Genomic DNA, 19874 nt, shown 5'->3' on the forward strand with positions numbered 1-19874 from the left:
GCTAAAAACTTACATAAACTTATATTTTCACATAATATATATACACACATTTACTCACACATACATTGTTGAATATTTAATGCACAAGGATGTTTTTCTCTTTCGCAAAAGTCGGTCCTATCATAACTATGTAAAATGTGGATATCTTTAAAACAGGAGCAGCTAGGATTTCAATTCAAAGGGATTCTTAACCTAAAAATATCAACAAATACAACCCTGCTTTCAGTTTTTGTCGACATTTTTATGCAACCTATCTTTGCTTCACAAACTTTCAGGGCAATTTTAATTAATATTATTTACTAGATCGCCCTCACCCGCTTCGCTGAGTGTATGCAATTTTTGCGTGCTACATTGAGAAAAATTTATTTCAAGAAAACCCAATTCAAAACAGGAGGTTTAAAATTTGTTTAACCATCTTCAAAATATTTTCAACCTAAAACTTTCTTAAACTTCTCACTTGTCATACTTTTTGAACTCAATTGAGATTTTAAACAGATGAAAACCCTTTAAATGTAGTTTTGAAATTAAGCCCTTTTAAAATCATTTTGATTGATATTGTAATAATTCATTTAAATTATTGAATAGTTTGAATTTAACCGTTTCAACAGTTGGCACCCTTTTTAAATCTCTTTCGTCTAACTCTCATATTGTGATACACATTCATAACCATTTCGATTCATACCAATCTATACCATATATATTTTGAATGCTGTTTTTTTGTGTTCGCAAAGCTCGAGAACGGCCAAACCGATTTTTTTTTGTCCGACACCTGATTCAGACGTCCCAAGGATTATTATAGGCTAAACAAATTTTCGATATATAGAGGGGGCGTGGAAATAAAAACCGAATTTTTCTTACCGAATATCTCTGGAAATGTTCATGGTAGAGTACTGGAACTTGGTGTGGAGATATATGAAATCACAAATTCACCCGCCAGTTGGCACTGGAGTTAAGTTATTACTAAAAATCTTATTGATGATCCACTTCGGCCAATATTCAAACCATGTAGTTAGGGTTGCCAGACGTACTGCTTTTGGGAGTAAACGTACTCCTTTTTATTGCATTGTACTCCCTTGTACTCCCAAAAAAAATATGTGGAAATGTACTCCTTTATTAGTTTTGTACTTCTTTTGTACTCCTTTTTCCAGCTATTAATATTTTATCATATACAGGGTGTAAAATAATAAATGGTGTACAGTTTTTTATGAAAAATAAAAGGAACCGTTATAGATTTTGCGAAAAAATTAGTTTATTGTTAATTATCCACAGATTTTACTTAATTTTTTTTTAATTTGTTTTTAAATTTTAACCTTCTTTTGGGTTTACCGGCGGTAAACACTTTGAGAGAAAAGCGCAAGTAAAAAAAGTAGTTTTTATTGTTAATTTTCCACAGATTTTACTTAAATTTTATCAATTAGTTTTTAAATTTTAACTTTCATTTGGGTTTACCAGCGGGTTTGGGAGAAAAGTGCAAGCGGCACGCAAGTCTTTTTCGATAACTTTATTACATATCTTCTGTAACCATTGGCTAATTTCCACCACNTGGAAATGTTCATGGTAGAGTACTGGAACTTGGTGTGGAGATATATGAAATCACAAATTCACCCGCCAGTTGGCACTGGAGTTAAGTTATTACTAAAAATCTTATTGATGATCCACTTCGGCCAATATTCAAACCATGTAGTTAGGGTTGCCAGACGTACTGCTTTTGGGAGTAAACGTACTCCTTTTTATTGCATTGTACTCCCTTGTACTCCCAAAAAAAATATGTGGAAATGTACTCCTTTATTAGTTTTGTACTTCTTTTGTACTCCTTTTTCCAGCTATTAATATTTTATCATATACAGGGTGTAAAATAATAAATGGTGTACAGTTTTTTATGAAAAATAAAAGGAACCGTTATAGATTTTGCGAAAAAATTAGTTTATTGTTAATTATCCACAGATTTTACTTAATTTTTTTTTAATTTGTTTTTAAATTTTAACCTTCTTTTGGGTTTACCGGCGGTAAACACTTTGAGAGAAAAGCGCAAGTAAAAAAAGTAGTTTTTATTGTTAATTTTCCACAGATTTTACTTAAATTTTATCAATTAGTTTTTAAATTTTAACTTTCATTTGGGTTTACCAGCGGGTTTGGGAGAAAAGTGCAAGCGGCACGCAAGTCTTTTTCGATAACTTTATTACATATCTTCTGTAACCATTGGCTAATTTCCACCACTTGGGTCCTTTATACTCCGTCTTTTGGCCAACATAAGGCCTCATACTCAGCAATCGAAAATACTCGGAACTGGTGACTAGGAGGGTATTCATTCGACCAACCCTACACAGTTTTTTTCTTTTTTTATACAGTCTTAGAAAAAATACACATGAAAAAGACGTGCGTGCCGCATGTACTTATCTCCCAAAACTGGCAAATGCAAATAAGGATTAAAATTTTAAAATAATAAAAGTAAAGGGCTTAGGGATTATAACCCTTACTACGTAGAATTATCCTTTCTGTGTTGCCGAGGAAGAGAGGAGGAACCGCCCTTTTTTGTCAAAAGTGTATAACACATCTTGTGGATATTACTCCTGCTTCGGTATCCACAGTATTTTTGCACTTAACTCCTTTCTGCGTAGGCGGCCTTCGGCCGCGCTTAAGGATTATAACCTTTACTAAGTGGAATTAAAAGAAAATGCACTCCTTTTTTATGTTTTGTACTGCTTTTTTTCTATCGAAAATATAAATGTACTCCTTTCTCCGTTTCAAAATCTGGCAACCCCGCATGTAGTGGAAACGGTAAAGACAGTCCAATTGCAAAAAAGAGCTGCCACGTGGCGTTGGAGTGATTACGAATAATCGCCAAGTTAAAAAAGGTGTCGTGAATGTCAGAATAAATAAACCTGTTGCACCATTGAGTATATCGAATTTTTATGTGTTACGATTGGCCCAATGTGTGCGATTTTTGCCAGTATTGTTATGCCTTAAAGCTTCATTCGGAGACACCAGGGTTGAGTTGGGCAGGGGTAAATCTCAAATCACCACCGATAAACCAACAGCCAAAACCATCGCGCGCATTTTACTGTAATAAGTTCAAGTAAAAAAAATTATTTTCACTTAAATTGCTTTCGTGAAACTTACTTTTAAGGTATTTCGTCTGAAATAAGTCTATGTACATATATTGGATTTCTGTAGAACAATTCTACGCATTCATTTTTAAACTGCCACCAACTGTACGATAAAGTTTCTTGGACATATTTACTATAGAACAGGATTATTGTTGCCGCCAGGGAGTGAAGAGGAAATGTTCTTCAAATTTATTTCGTTGTGAGATTAACCGTTCTATGAAATTAGAGAATTTCAAGAGCTTCATCACTGACATAACGCTTTCGTTAGGTTATTTAAGGCGGAAAACAACCACCAAACCATTATTTTAGCCAATGAGCGTGCCAATGGAAATCATAAACGTGAATTGTTGATGAAAATGTTGGACCAAAAAGTTTCAATAAAAAAATTATTTTGTGCGGGACGAAGTTCGCTGGGTCTGCTAGTATTATAATATTTCATTTAAACTAATTAAGTTGAATTTTTAAAAAGGTGGCAACCCTTGTGAAAGACTTCAATATTACGCAAAACTTTAAAACAAAAGGTTTCTTAGCCATGTTTTGTTTGACAACCATATTTTAATTCAAACAGGTGGCAAGCCTTTTCAAAATATATTAAGCTACAGCTTTTTTAAGCTTCTTGACATCCATTTTTTTAATATAATTTTCAAATAAATAACTTAATTGAAGTTCAATTAGATTTTTTTAAAAGGTGGCAGCCCTCATCCATGAGTAGAGAATGATTTTATATATCTCCATACCAAGTTCCAGTAATCTACCAAAAATATTTCTTGAGAAATGCAGTATGAAAAACTCCGTTTGTATGGGAGGTGCCACGCCCTCTTGCCTAATCGAGATTAAATTTATCCTATATTTTAAGATGGGATAAATAACAGCAGTGTACAAAATTTCATGATTATCGGCTTAATAGTTAAAGCGAGAAAGCGTAGCAAACAAACAAACTCACTTTCGGATTTATAATATTAGTAAGCATAAGGATTGTGTGTGCCGAGTCTTTCCTTTCATATAATTATATTGTTGTTGGCAATTGATTTTGTTTATCCACAATTACAATTGTTTTTGTTTGTGCACATTTATTTTGCTCTGTTTGTCATTTAAGCTATTTCATCTTTGTCACAGCTGTTTGCTTTGTGTTTATTAAGTGTCAAAATACAGTGTATTTAAAACTGTTCGCTACATAGAATTCAAGCTAATATTTACCAGCTGATTGTTTTCTTTTGGTACATCGCTTTTAAAACTGTTTGCCTTTTTGCTTCTAATATCTTATATAAACCTACAAACATATCCATAGATATCATTTCAAATATGTTGTGTATTTACGCCAATTGTTGCGTTAAGAGCGACTCCTATGTGTCATGCTGGCTCTGCGATAGGATTGCCCATATAAAATGTGCAGGTTTGAGCGGTAGAGTGTTAGACGCTATTAATGAGGGAAAGGGTCTTCGTTGGTCTTGTCAAAAATGCAGATCCACCGAAGTCGATTTATTTAAATTCTTTAGACAGCCCAGAAATGGTTTTTCTGAAATCGGGCGCTTGTTGAAAAATTTAAGCATTATCAAAAACTGTTCAAGTCTTTCACATGCTTCGACAACCCTCCAAATTCCGAGGAGAGTCGGGAAAATAAACGTAAGATAGTCACTGAATCTTCTCAGAAAAATCCTCCATCTTAGACCTAATCAATCTTTCTTTTTCATGTCCTCAGGCATTGGAGCCTCCGCTTTCTAAAGACATATCCACTAGGCCTATGTCTAAAAATAAAGTGTTGATTTAACAGTGTTGCCATCGACATTTAAAGCTGCACTACCAAACATAGTTCCTCCGAATAACTCGGATTCTCGCACTTCTGAAGTCACTACCAAAAAGTTGGTTGTAATTCCTACGAGAAGATCAATCTTTGTCTCTAGCTTTGCTTAAAACACTTCTTCGGGTGATATAAAGCCATACATACCGACTAAAATTAAAACTAAAGGTGTATTTATTCGTAAATTTAATTTTAAATACGATCGCGATATTTCATCCTTTAAAATTGATGTAGCTGCCGAAGATTTTGATTCACTACTAAATAATTCGTTTTGGCCGAGTGGCNATAAATAACAGCAGTGTACAAAATTTCATGATTATCGGCTTAATAGTTAAAGCGAGAAAGCGTAGCAAACAAACAAACTCACTTTCGGATTTATAATATTAGTAAGCATAAGGATTGTGTGTGCCGAGTCTTTCCTTTCATATAATTATATTGTTGTTGGCAATTGATTTTGTTTATCCACAATTACAATTGTTTTTGTTTGTGCACATTTATTTTGCTCTGTTTGTCATTTAAGCTATTTCATCTTTGTCACAGCTGTTTGCTTTGTGTTTATTAAGTGTCAAAATACAGTGTATTTAAAACTGTTCGCTACATAGAATTCAAGCTAATATTTACCAGCTGATTGTTTTCTTTTGGTACATCGCTTTTAAAACTGTTTGCCTTTTTGCTTCTAATATCTTATATAAACCTACAAACATATCCATAGATATCATTTCAAATATGTTGTGTATTTACGCCAATTGTTGCGTTAAGAGCGACTCCTATGTGTCATGCTGGCTCTGCGATAGGATTGCCCATATAAAATGTGCAGGTTTGAGCGGTAGAGTGTTAGACGCTATTAATGAGGGAAAGGGTCTTCGTTGGTCTTGTCAAAAATGCAGATCCACCGAAGTCGATTTATTTAAATTCTTTAGACAGCCCAGAAATGGTTTTTCTGAAATCGGGCGCTTGTTGAAAAATTTAAGCATTATCAAAAACTGTTCAAGTCTTTCACATGCTTCGACAACCCTCCAAATTCCGAGGAGAGTCGGGAAAATAAACGTAAGATAGTCACTGAATCTTCTCAGAAAAATCCTCCATCTTAGACCTAATCAATCTTTCTTTTTCATGTCCTCAGGCATTGGAGCCTCCGCTTTCTAAAGACATATCCACTAGGCCTATGTCTAAAAATAAAGTGTTGATTTAACAGTGTTGCCATCGACATTTAAAGCTGCACTACCAAACATAGTTCCTCCGAATAACTCGGATTCTCGCACTTCTGAAGTCACTACCAAAAAGTTGGTTGTAATTCCTACGAGAAGATCAATCTTTGTCTCTAGCTTTGCTTAAAACACTTCTTCGGGTGATATAAAGCCATACATACCGACTAAAATTAAAACTAAAGGTGTATTTATTCGTAAATTTAATTTTAAATACGATCGCGATATTTCATCCTTTAAAATTGATGTAGCTGCCGAAGATTTTGATTCACTACTAAATAATTCGTTTTGGCCGAGTGGCGCGTTTGTTCGCGAGTTTGAGTATAAACCTAATAAAAGTAATAACAACGTAGCTAAAATTTCTAATCTTAATTCTGTTTCAAAAAACTAACTCGCAAGTCTAATTTAAGTATTTACTATCAAAACGTTAGTGGTTTGAATACCAAATTAACTGATTTATATTTAAAAGGTTTTGCCTGCAATAATAATATTATTTCCTTGACCGAAACATGGCTCAAACCTCATATTTTTAATTCCGAAATTACTCCAAATGAATATCAGATATATAGGAGCGACCGTGAGGACAGCATCGGCGGTGGTGTTCTTTTTGCGGTGCATTCGTCGATACCATACGAGGAAGGTAGTGTCCCTGTCAGTGAATATCAGTGTTGTCAAACATGGGCTTTTCCTATCAAAACTGCTGGGTTTTTTTCCATTTGGTAGGTTGGTAGGCTTGATTGGATTTTGGTAGGTTTCGGGACTACGAGTAATAGTTATTTGATAAAAATAGAAAATATGTCTCCAAACATTTTAACAATTTTTTTACCTTAATATTTCACCGGTGCGTTCGTATAACGGCGGGCGCCGTATACCCTTATTATTGCCAATATACATTACGAAAATCCATATATACTTTATGGCGTACTTGGACCAAGATTCCAGGAAAGTCTGCCAATGGGCTTGTACCCAACCATATTCTGGGCGGAGGTCTTCGCAGTCGAAGTCTGTGCTGCACACTGGCGTAAGTCGAAGGGAATAAGACAATCAAAGAGATGCATAATTTTTCAGGAGGAACTCCGAAAGATATCTTGAACTTAAAACTCTTACTGGCTACCTGACAGTATGCAAGTTAACGTACCGATTGAATTAAAGGGTCTTTCTGTAGCGACTGATGTAGGTTTTGTGGGCCGGTGACGGAAACCCCAGAGTATATTATAAATATGTGCCTGTTCACAAAGCATGACTAGTAGATTGATGCACCTTGGAGAAGGATTGTCTTCTCCATCTAAAATTTGTATCCAAAGTTCTGAGCTTTTTAAATAGCCTAAGGTTGGAGCGATTACAATTAGGATTTAGCACAATATATCCTTTTAGGTCGCAACGCGGGTGTTTTAACGGCGAAAAACGATGTGCGAAAAAAGACGCGTAAACATGGATTCAACATCACTCCGGAAAAAAACCNTAATAATATTATTTCCTTGACCGAAACATGGCTCAAACCTCATATTTTTAATTCCGAAATTACTCCAAATGAATATCAGATATATAGGAGCGACCGTGAGGACAGCATCGGCGGTGGTGTTCTTTTTGCGGTGCATTCGTCGATACCATACGAGGAAGGTAGTGTCCCTGTCAGTGAATATCAGTGTTGTCAAACATGGGCTTTTCCTATCAAAACTGCTGGGTTTTTTTCCATTTGGTAGGTTGGTAGGCTTGATTGGATTTTGGTAGGTTTCGGGACTACGAGTAATAGTTATTTGATAAAAATAGAAAATATGTCTCCAAACATTTTAACAATTTTTTTACCTTAATATTTCACCGGTGCGTTCGTATAACGGCGGGCGCCGTATACCCTTATTATTGCCAATATACATTACGAAAATCCATATATACTTTATGGCGTACTTGGACCAAGATTCCAGGAAAGTCTGCCAATGGGCTTGTACCCAACCATATTCTGGGCGGAGGTCTTCGCAGTCGAAGTCTGTGCTGCACACTGGCGTAAGTCGAAGGGAATAAGACAATCAAAGAGATGCATAATTTTTCAGGAGGAACTCCGAAAGATATCTTGAACTTAAAACTCTTACTGGCTACCTGACAGTATGCAAGTTAACGTACCGATTGAATTAAAGGGTCTTTCTGTAGCGACTGATGTAGGTTTTGTGGGCCGGTGACGGAAACCCCAGAGTATATTATAAATATGTGCCTGTTCACAAAGCATGACTAGTAGATTGATGCACCTTGGAGAAGGATTGTCTTCTCCATCTAAAATTTGTATCCAAAGTTCTGAGCTTTTTAAATAGCCTAAGGTTGGAGCGATTACAATTAGGATTTAGCACAATATATCCTTTTAGGTCGCAACGCGGGTGTTTTAACGGCGAAAAACGATGTGCGAAAAAAGACGCGTAAACATGGATTCAACATCACTCCGGAAAAAAACCCTTTTGGGAATTCGTATACTCGCAAACATAGTTGACCGCGAAAATAAGTCTTCTTCGTTTTTCTTCGCCGTCGAAGAGGTTAACGTGTCTTTCTTTTCCCTCGCCTATGTTAAGGGCCGGTTACTCAATGTCTGGTTAACACTACGACTAAACATAGTTATCGACGTTACCGACTCCCTGTTGTATGCATGGAGGCGAACACGTCGATAAAGATGTTTAACCGAAGATTAGTGTTAACCAGACATTGAGTAACCGGCCCTAAGAGTTCTTCTTCGCCGCCATTTTTAACGCGTTTTTTTCGCTGTCAACTTTTTTAGCTCGCGTCTTTATTCAAATCTAATGTATGTATGTACAGTAAAATGAATCGTTATATGCAGTTAATACTAAACTGTACTACTACTACTGTAATACTAAACTGTACTAGCTGTGTTTTAGTTTTACTAAATGTTATGTTAGCTATGTTTTTAAAAAATTTGACATTGAAAAAAAAATATAATAAAACTCAAAAAAATGTTTGGTACGTTTGGTTGGTTATGGTAGGAAATTTTGGTAGGAAAATTAATGTATCTGTGGCATCGCTGTTGAATATACTGAATTTAAATGTATACGTGAACAGGCTAGTAAACGTTACGTTTACTTAGCTCTTTGCTACATCCCTCCTAATTTTGGCATATCAGTATATACAAGTTAGTGGATAGAACAAACTTGTCCCATTTCCCAACTCGCTTCAAGACATCATTGNAGGCTGTAGTAAGAGTAACAGCAACTATTGGAAATGACATTCTACAACAGCATTTAATGAATGAGTCCGACAAGAATGACCATCATTGAGAAGGTGTGATAATAGCAAGCATTGAAAAGTTTTGCACACGGAACACTAAGAAACAGCGACTTTAAGTTAGCGGTAACAGCAATTAGTGAATAAAGCTGGCCCAACATGTATCACGAATATCCTCCATAGAGAATGTGTGATAAGGGCAAGTAGTAAAAAGTTTTGCACACGGCACACAAGGCAGCAGCGACTTTTGGTAAGCGGTACTAAATTCCTGGAAAGCGTCCTCTGATTGCATTCCTCACGCCATCAACAACAACTGGTTTTTCCATTTTCTTTGCGTAGTCTTGGTAGGTTTAGTTTTTGTTGAAGAGATCATGATGAATCAGAATAAATGTGGTTGTCGAAGCAAACAAGTGTCTGATCTTTTAATTGGCGCCCAACGTGGGGCCTGTCGCGAAATAGCTGATCATACTTCATTGTAAGCAGATTCTCTAAAAAGGATAATCTCGAATAGAAGGATAGCCCGGCAGGCGAAGGACCTCATCAACATCCAATCCTCGATTTGACAATCGCATCTCACCATCCCCAAGGATTTCCATAAAAAATAATTGTAAGTAATTATTCAAAATTATTTCTTGTGGTGATTTTTTGTTATTATAAGTAAAACATTTCAATATAAAAGTGAAAGCTTACAAATAAATTGAATTTTGCCTTAAACCTACATATGTATATTTTCTCTTTTCAAAACTGGTGTTTTTGCTATTTTTTTAAAAGAACATAAAGTCAAAATAATAATAAATTTGAAATATTCTCAAATACTAGTGTTTTCCAATATTTTTTTTTTTTAAATATCCTAAAAGTGAGAATTGCGAAATAAATTGCCAAGCTCAAGTGATATTATTTTTTTCGAATCCGGTTTTTTGGAAATCCTTAAGACCACAGTGCATTCTCTTATAGGGAGATTCAGTTAATTTGTTCCTAGGTCTTTTGATTTAGAAGAGTGCTTTTCAAAGTGGATACTGTTGCAGTATTGCAAAAAAGATATTTATCAAAAATAATTTGAAATAAATAAATTTCATTACGTAGATTACGTTATTGAAAATGAGTGTTACACGCGAACAGGTATTGGAAATAGTGAGACATAGCAATGAAGAAATTAGGCGGGGGTTTGCAGAGGAAATCGACCGTCTTTCTCAAACTCTCAACCGATTGGTTCCACCGAGCGTGGAAACTTTCTTACCGGTCGCCATTGATCCGACAGTTAGCTCAGACAATTCAAGTTTAGATTTAATAAAATCCCTCCCCGTATTTAAGGGTGACGCCTCAGAATATCCCGCTTGGCGTACTGCAGCTCATTTTGCAATGAACTATTATAAAGAACATTCAGAAAAATATTATATCGCTATGGGAATTTTTAGGAATAAAATTACAGATTCAGCTAACACATCCCTTTCTTCTTTTAACACGGTCCTTAATTTTAAGGCAATAATCGCAAGGTTGGATCAAACATACGCGGATAAAAGACCGTTATATGTTTTAGAAAATGAACTGAGTATTTTGAGGCAAGGCAACCTACCGATTGCTGATTATTACGATACAGTTGATAAGCAACTGACACTTATTATTAATAAGCAAATCATGTCACATAGGGTAAATTCTGAAGTTATCGTGCCCTTAACGAGAGAGCTAGGGAAAACGCACTTCGTGTATTCGTCTCTGGTCTCCGTAGACCATTATGTGACATACTTTTTTCCACTAGACCAAAGGACCTTCCAACGGTGCTTGCGGTTGCTCAGGAGCTTGAAACTAGCCATAAAAGGTACGATTTTGCGCGCATATTTGTCGCAGGAAATTCGCTGACACCAAATAAATCAATTATGACTCAGTATCGTCAGCCTTCTTATAGGAATCAGCTCAATAATCGCACTTATTCAAGTCATAATAATAGGCCAACTCCAATGGAAGTTGATCGTAGTATCCCTTCTATTCGGCAATACACCAACCTTTCAAACAGCAATGCTCTTCAAAAGCAAGAAAACAAAAATTTTTCCAACCCAAATCCTCCCATTAATGCTTCTCGGCCACAACAAAATTCAAACTTTTTTCAGCCTACAGTTTCTAAACGCGGTCGTGAACAAACATACTCTAATCGATCACCAATTCCTAAGGTACAAAAGGTAAACTATATGCCATATGAAGTAGAGGCCAATCCTAACAAAGGTGAAATCGATGAAGATCGGTGTAGCCATCGGTGTAGCCATCGGTACGAACATGATTGCGATTATCGTGAAAGAGATTACAACGCCTATGACTGTCATGAAGATATTGACAGTAACTTTTCGGACGAAATCAACCTTTTAAACTAAATTCGCTCCTGCCATTTATTACGAAAAAAAACGACAAATGGCCAGGAGCTACGCATTCTAATAGACACAGGTACTTCCAAAAATTATGTCAAAAACTTTTCTTTCCGGAAAGGCGTCAAGTCCATGGAAAAGCCATTTAAGCTTAAATTAATCAATGGCGTCAATCTGATTGATAAAAAATGTTTGATAAATATTTTAGACCATACCTCAACTTTTTATTTACTCACAAATTTAAAAACGTTCGATGGTATCATTGGATACGACTTTTTGAAAAAAATCAACGCCAAAATTGATACAGAAAGAGGGTATTTATTTTACCGCAATGGCCAAGCAAAACTTCAACATCTTTCTTGTAGTCAAGTAAATTTGATAACGATAGACGATTCGGTTCCGCATAATATTCAAAACCAATTCAATGATATGATTAATAGCAATATTAATGCCTTTGCTGATACAGATAGAGCATTGCCTTATAACACCAAAGTACAGGGTAGAATTCGTACGATTACGAATGAGCCGATTTATACCAAAAGCTATCCCTATCCCGTTTCCGCAGCGGAGTTCATAAATAATGAAATATCAGCTCTTCTTAAAGATGGAATAATTCGGAAATCTTGCTCCCCTTACAACTCGCCTGTTCATGTGGTTACAAAAAAGGGTATAGATGAAGATGGTAGACAAAAATTGCGTATGGTGATAGACTTTAGAAAAATAAATGAGAAAACAATTTCAGATAGATATCCCATTCCTGACTCGTCAGTAATTTTGGCAAACTTGGGGAAGTCTAAATATTATACCACCCTCGACCTAAAATCTGGATTTCACCAGATAATTTTATGCGAAGGAGATCGGCAAAAAACAGCTTTCAGTGTCAACAATGGAAAGTACGAGTTCTGTCGTCTACCGTTTGGCCTGAAAAATGCTCCTAGCATTTTCCAGCGAGCTATAGATGACGTCCTTCGCGAGTACATAGGTAAATGTTGCCATGTTTATATGGATGACATCATCATTTTCTCCCCTGATGAACAGTCACATCTTGATGACATAAACAAAATTTTACAAAGTTTAGAGAAAGCTGGAATGAGAGTTTCGTCAGAAAAATCAAAGTTTTTTAAAATCGAGGTGGAATTTCTGGGATTTTTGGTTTCACGAAACGGGATCTAGACATGTCCAAATAAAGTGAATGATATCCTTAATTTCAAAATTCCAAACACTCTTCGTGCATTACGTTCGTTCCTTGGGCTATCGGGATATTATAGAAGATTTGTAAAAGATTACGCCGGAATTGTGAAGCCGCTTACAAAATATCTGCGAGGAGAAAACGGAAATGTAGGTGCGAATAAAACAAAAAACCTTGTCATAGAACTTGACCCTGAAGCTCTGAGTGCATTCGATAAAGTAAAAAGGGTGCTGGCATCTGAAGATGTTCTTCTCCAACATCCAGATTATAGCAAACCTTTCGAACTCACTACAGACGCCTCCTCAAGTGCATTAGGAGCAGTTTTGTCACAAAACGGCAGACCCATTACGATGACTTCCCGTACTTTGTCCACTACAGAACAAAATTATGCTACCAATGAACGAGAACTCCTCGCAATAGTATGGGCATTGAAAAACTTGCGTCATTACCTGTATGGTATTAGTAATATTAACATCTTTACCGATCATCAGCCCCTTATTTTCGCTATATCTGATAAGAACCCTAACACGAAAATGAAAAGATGGCGGTCTTTCATCGAAGAGTTTTCACTGAAATTCCACTACATGCCAGGAAAGGAAAATAAAGTAGCCGACGCACTATCCAGACAGTTCATCCACAACTTTGGTGAATCAATAGAGATCGAAACCGTTCATAGCGAAGAGTCTTCTAGTGATGTCATCAAATATCTAAATCCGACCATTTTAGCAAAATAACTAAAATTTTATTTCAAAAGCTGCGACGTCATATCATTTGTTTTGACACAGTCGAAAACCTAATGCGCCATCTGAAAGGCGTTATCAATCCAAATGTCACAAATGGCTTACAATGTGAACATACAGTTTTGGCAGAAATTCAAAATGAAATAGTAAAGCATTTTCCGGGGGTCAAATTCGTTCACACGGAAAAACTTGTAATTGATTTAATCAACAAGAGTGATCAACTAGAAGCAATCGCCACGGAACATAATCGAGCCCATCGATGCCTGCATGAAAATGCTCAACAAATCTCGAATGAATATTATTTTCCAAACATGAGAAAAATGTTAAAATCCTTAATCGCGAATTGCAAAATTTGTTTGGAAAACAAATATCAAAGAAAACCACTTGATCCTGGGATAGGAAAAACTCCAATACCAAATTACCCTGGAGAAATACTCCATATTGATATTATTATCACAGCCAAACAACACTTTTTAACTTGTGTTGACAAGTTTTCTAAGTACGCCATTGTTAAGCCAATAGCTTCTCGTTCCACCGTTGATATAAAAGACGCATTGCTAGAAATACTGCTAATTTTTAAAAATACTAAGACTATAGTGTCCGATAATGAAAAAGCTTTCCATTCTAGCCCAATTAAAAGCCTTCTTAGGGATAATTTTTCAATCGAACAGTTTTTTATTCCCACACTTCATAGCGAGAGTAATGGACAGGTCGAGAGGTTCCACTCCACACTGCTGGAAATAGCCCGATGCATCAAGGAACAACAACAAATAAGCGAGACTAATGACTTAATGCTATTAGCCACACATAAGTATAATGATATTATCCATTCTGTTATAAACTTTAAGCCAATTGACGCTTTCCATAGTTCATCAATAGAAATACTAGAAACGATAAGAAATAAATTAAAACTAGCCCAAGAAAAAACGTTAGAGAGATTTAATAAAAACAAGAATACTAAAACATATGAGTCTGGCGAAAAGGTGTTTCTTAAAAGAAATAAAAGACTGGGAAACAAGTTCAGCAAAATTTTTATAGAGAAAGTTATTGAAAAGGACTTAGGAACAACGGTACTAATAGATGGTATAAAAATTCACAAAAGCAATATACGGTAATTTTTTTCTATGTAAAGTTACTATTCATACTTGCTACAATCTACATATATGCCTGAAATTTAAAAAAATCTACAAATCGATAAACCATAAACAATAAATAGCTTAACCAAAACCACAAGCATTTAATCTTGAATATTTACATTTATTCTTAAGCTAAATAAAAGAAAATGTAAAAATGAAATAATAGTTTATGTAAGTTGAATATTTGTAAGCCAAGCTACGTTTAAGGGCGCAAACAACCATTCAGAATCTTTACGCCACAACCAGCTAATGACGACGAATTTTTTCAATGATCCCAAAGATATTTCGATTCCGCAAGTGCAAAGTTTATTCAGCGACGAGACCACCGTATTTACCTGGAGCCTAAACAAGACCTAATCATCGAACCGCGGACGTTTCGATATTATAGAGGGGAATAGTTAGTGGATAGAACAAACTTGTTCCATTTCCCAACTCGCTTCAAGACATCATTGAATCCGCTCCTGTGTTTTTCTTCATTATTATGTTTTCAAATGCTGATTACGCTTGGCCACGATAATGGTGATAAGGCTGTAGTAAGAGTAACAGCAACTATTGGAAATGACATTCTACAACAGCATTTAATGAATGAGTCCGACAAGAATGACCATCATTGAGAAGGTGTGATAATAGCAAGCATTGAAAAGTTTTGCACACGGAACACTAAGAAACAGCGACTTTAAGTTAGCGGTAACAGCAATTAGTGAATGAAGCTGGCCCAACATGTATCACGAATATCCTCCATAGAGAATGTGTGATAAGGGTAAGCAGTAAAAAGTTTTGCCGTAAGTTTGAGTCCGTAAATGCAATGCCCCACGCCTTCCGATTCTGTGATTGTTTCGGGTGATTTTAATTTGCCACACATATCATTGGAACATAATTGACTCCGATGTTGTACCAGTTTCATCTAGAGATAGTTACAATGTATTTCTGGAGGATATGGCTGACCTTTGCCTAAAACAAATAAATACATGTCCAAATAAGTTTAGAAAGGTCTTGGATCTCGTTTATGTTGATGATGTTCCGAAGTTCTCTATTAATCGGTGTGATCCCCTTGTTTTGCCAGAGGATGCATACCATCCCTCTCTTGAGTTAAGCTACGAAATAATAAATGAAATACATTATAATAAGTTGTATAGTTCAAGTACTAGATATGTTTTTGCGAAAGCTAATTTCAGAAACATTGACAAAGAACTTTCAAAGTTATCTTGGCCAATGTATAGAGATGACGTCGAGCGTAGCGTTGAACACTTTAGAGATGGGCGATCTCGTGACTTTTGAGGAACAATGTTATTTGTGACTCTGACTTTGCAGTCACAGTGATTTTCATCCGTAGCTGTGACAAAAACAGTGACAACAAAGTCTCAAAACAGAAATGTTTTTCCGAGTGAACTAAGGGCATTATTCATTTATTTGGCATCACTGACTATTTTTGTCGTTTTTTTTGTCATTCCCTCTCGTTTTAATGGTGTGAAGTTCTAATATCAAACAAAATATTTTAGTCTTAGATAACCTGTCTTTATAAGGAAATTTCTTTAAGGTTAATATCACTGGTCGCAGTTTCCCGATATGTAATTGCGTCTTCTACTTTATCACATTCACAATTCGTAGCAGCGACTGTGACCTGTTACTGTTATTGTGGAAGGCGCAATCGCATACAAAAACATCATTGCGACTGTTCCTTTGTCACAGTCTGTCACGGTGACTTTTTGGAAGTTGTCAGAGCAGCAATCCGTGACTTTTGAGTAACCGTGACAAAGTCACAGGTAATCGAATATCTGCCCCCTCTAGAACACTTTAATGATACTGTTTTCAATTTGTTTCAAAAGTATGTACCAAAACGTAACATTGTCCATGAAGAACCAACACAATTATGGTTTACTAAAGAGCTTAAAAAATTGAAAAATAAAAAGTCACATTCTTTTAAACCGTATAAAGAACGGGCTTATACAGTGATTACATAAAGTACTTGGTTTTGCGGCATAGCTACTTTGCATTAAATAAGAAATATAAGTCATATTTATGTAAAACTAAAAAGAATTTAATTAACAATCCCAAATAATTTTATGGTTTCGTAAATTCATGGCACATGGATTTCCGTTCGCTATGCACTATCGCAATACTGTGGCTAGCGACAGCCAACTCATTGCCAACATGTTTGCTCAGTTCTTTAGGTCCAATTATTCGGTAGACTCCTCTACGAACGGAGACTTTCCGTATGAACTTTGTACGATTAACTCAGCTTTTATTCCAGTAATTTCTTCCGATGAACTTTTACACTATTTAAAAACCTTAAAACCGTCATTTAGGCCTGGACCTGATCATATTCCGAGAAAAACGGCAGCAGTTCTTCTGTAGAAAACTATCGAGGCATAGCGAAGCTCTCCGCTATCCCCAAATCATTCGAAGCAATTATTGTTAATCAGCTGACATATTCTATATCTTCTTCAATTTCACAATCTCAACACGGGTTTTCTAAAGGAAAATCTATTATCACTAATTTATTGGAGTTTACGACTTATGTCTCAAACGGTTTTAGAGAAAATGCTCATACCAACGTAATATACACCGATTTCAGTAAAGCTTTTGACAAAATATGATATCGCGTAGCCAGAGGGGGAATTGGGGGCATAGACCCCCGTCGTCAAAAAACCACTACTTTTTTGGATTGGATTATGCATGTGACATTTTTGAGTGTCCGCGTCCGTTTATCGGAAAGTCCGTGTATGGTAGAGCATTTTGTATGGAACAAAAAACCAAAAATTGTTCGTTCCCAAGAATGTGTCCGCTTATTAGAGCGTCCGTCTATGTGACCTTTCTCTGTATTTTAAGAAATATTTTTTGGTGAGTACATTAGGTGATTTAGGTGAAAAAAGGGAAATGTAGTAATTTTTAATATTTTTTATTTAGTACTTAACTTAAAAAAACTGGAATGTTGTATTTAAGAAAGAGTAATTTTGCTGCTTTTTCGGGTTAAAAGGTTCAACTGTAATGAACAGCTTGTAATTAGTTTTTTTTATTAGTTAGCGGAGCTTGGCTTTTTCTAGTTTCAGGCAGTCACAATTAATGACTCACCGCTGTCGGTACCATAAGCCGTGAAATCCGTTTTGTTGTTCCATTCCATGCGATCAGGTCAATGTGTTTTGATATATTTTTTGGGGCAGTTGCACAATATTCGCATTCGCAAAAGCTCCGCATTGATTATTGCGAATGGGAATGTTAAAATGTATGCCGAAGTTCCGCGGTTGCGAATGGGAATGCGAATATTCGCAACAACCCTGATGCGCACACTCAACCCATGACTTTAAATACGATTTTAAAAAGTTCCACATTCGAGGAAACCATAAATACGTTTTCATTTTTTTCTAAGCCCAAGTGCCCATTTTTGTCGTGGCACTCTTGCGCCATTTTGTGTCGTAGCGCCTTAGGAACCACCCATACGATTTTCTCATTTTCGATTTTAAATAGTCTGCCTTGCTTCACACAAAAATCTTTCAAAATACCTTTATCCTTATTTTCTAATTTTTCGAATAGCTGCTTTATGCTGTCGTCTTGGATGTGCATGCTGTATAACCAATCGTCTTGCGTTATCGTGACCTTATCGACGCGTAGTGTTGCAACGTCCATGTCGTTAGGATGCTCATTCGGACACCTACTAAGAGCGTCTACATGCTATATTCATGGACACTTTCGATGAACAATTTCTATATCAAAATCTTGTACCCTTAGCCACCAGCGTGAAATTCTCGGGATTAACTCGCGCTTCTCCATAGCTGTCTTCACAACACTGCAATCAGTGACAACTTTGAGGGTCTTACCGTCGATGTAATACCTGAATCGTTGCAACGTTTCTACAATCGCAAGAGCTTCTAACTCGTAGCTGTGAAAGCTTTTCTACGTGTTATGGTCTGATTATGGCAACCTAACGTAAAGTAAGGCTCTCTCTTAAAAATTCTGTTAAATGGGTGATGCTTAGAATTGAACAGCCGAAACTTAACGTAACTTAATGCCACGCCGAAGTCTGTTTCATTTTGATTCTCTAAGTTCTAGGTTTTAATACATCGCCATTATTTTGCAACAAAACGCCCGCTAAACCAGCGGAACTGGCGTCCGTATGGATTTCATGATCTAAATGAACTTTATATGCGACCCAAACTGGATGAGCTTCCGTTTTGGTTCATTAAATCGTTTTCTAGGTTAGCTGCCCATTTAAAAGTTTCTTTTTTACGTAGTAATTTGCGAATTGGTTCAGATATCATTGCATAGCCGGGTATACATTTCCGAAAATACCCACTTAGCCCTAAAAATCTTCGTATTTCTGTCACATTGGTTGGTCCTTCGTAATTATTTATACCTGCCGTTTTGATTGCACCAGGTGTAACGCCATGGAATGTTATTTGGTGCCCCAGAAAATCTATCGTCGTTTTAAGAAACTCACATTTTGAGATATTTACTGTTAAATTAGCTTCTTTTAATACGCCCAGTACTATTTTCAGTTTTGTAAACATCTCCGCATACGTGTTAGCACCAATTAGTATGTCATCCATATAATGTTGCATATTTCCCTTCTTTGCTTGTTCCTGCACTTTTGCTATTAACCGTTGAAATACTACCGGTGCGTTCTTAAGGCCGCAAGGCATTCGCTTGAAATCATATAACCCATCTGTTATAAACGCTGTATACTTACGGCTGTTAGGCTCAATTTCTATTTGGTAGTATCCGCTATTCAAATCTAAAGTTGTGAAGTATTTAAATTTTGTCGCCTGTTGTAGACACTCTTCAATATTGGGAGTCGGAAATATCTCCTTTACCATAAGTTGATTCAATCGGTGATAATTAGGGTGGCCAGATATTATAGTGACATAATGAGTACAGTTGGGATCAAAAATCAGTACAAAGCCATAAAAATCAGCTAATTTTTAAGCGTTCTTTTTATTATTAACAATATAACAACCAAATAACAGTCCATTAATTAACAAAAAATAACGAATAGACTTTTAAATACATATACTATTATCAATATAAAAATTCATTACTTAAAAACAAATCAAAGGTATTACGTATGTATGTACAACTGTGCTCACGAAAATAGTAGTAGCAAAAGTATTGACAGGTTTTGAAATTGTTTT

The 19874-nt window shown here is 36.0% G+C and overlaps 1 protein-coding gene across 1 annotated transcript in view; it reads right to left on the reverse strand.

Moving 5' to 3' along the window:
• The window catches only part of LOC108361586 (formin-like protein 2), a 52451-nt gene extending 34079 nt beyond the window's left edge, over window positions 1-18372 (reverse strand). Inside the window, exon 1 of the mRNA XM_017614227.1 lies at window positions 18249-18372. Within this exon, the coding sequence (XP_017469716.1) occupies window positions 18249-18372 (124 nt within the window). The remainder of the gene's footprint in view (window positions 1-18248) is intronic.
• Between the last annotated feature and the right edge of the window lie 1502 nt (window positions 18373-19874).

This window comes from Rhagoletis zephyria, unplaced genomic scaffold, assembly GCF_001687245.7.
Source record: "Rhagoletis zephyria isolate East Lansing unplaced genomic scaffold, Rhagoletis_zephyria_1.1 Rzeph_scaffold_00800, whole genome shotgun sequence".
Classification (NCBI taxonomy): domain Eukaryota; kingdom Metazoa; phylum Arthropoda; class Insecta; order Diptera; family Tephritidae; genus Rhagoletis; species Rhagoletis zephyria.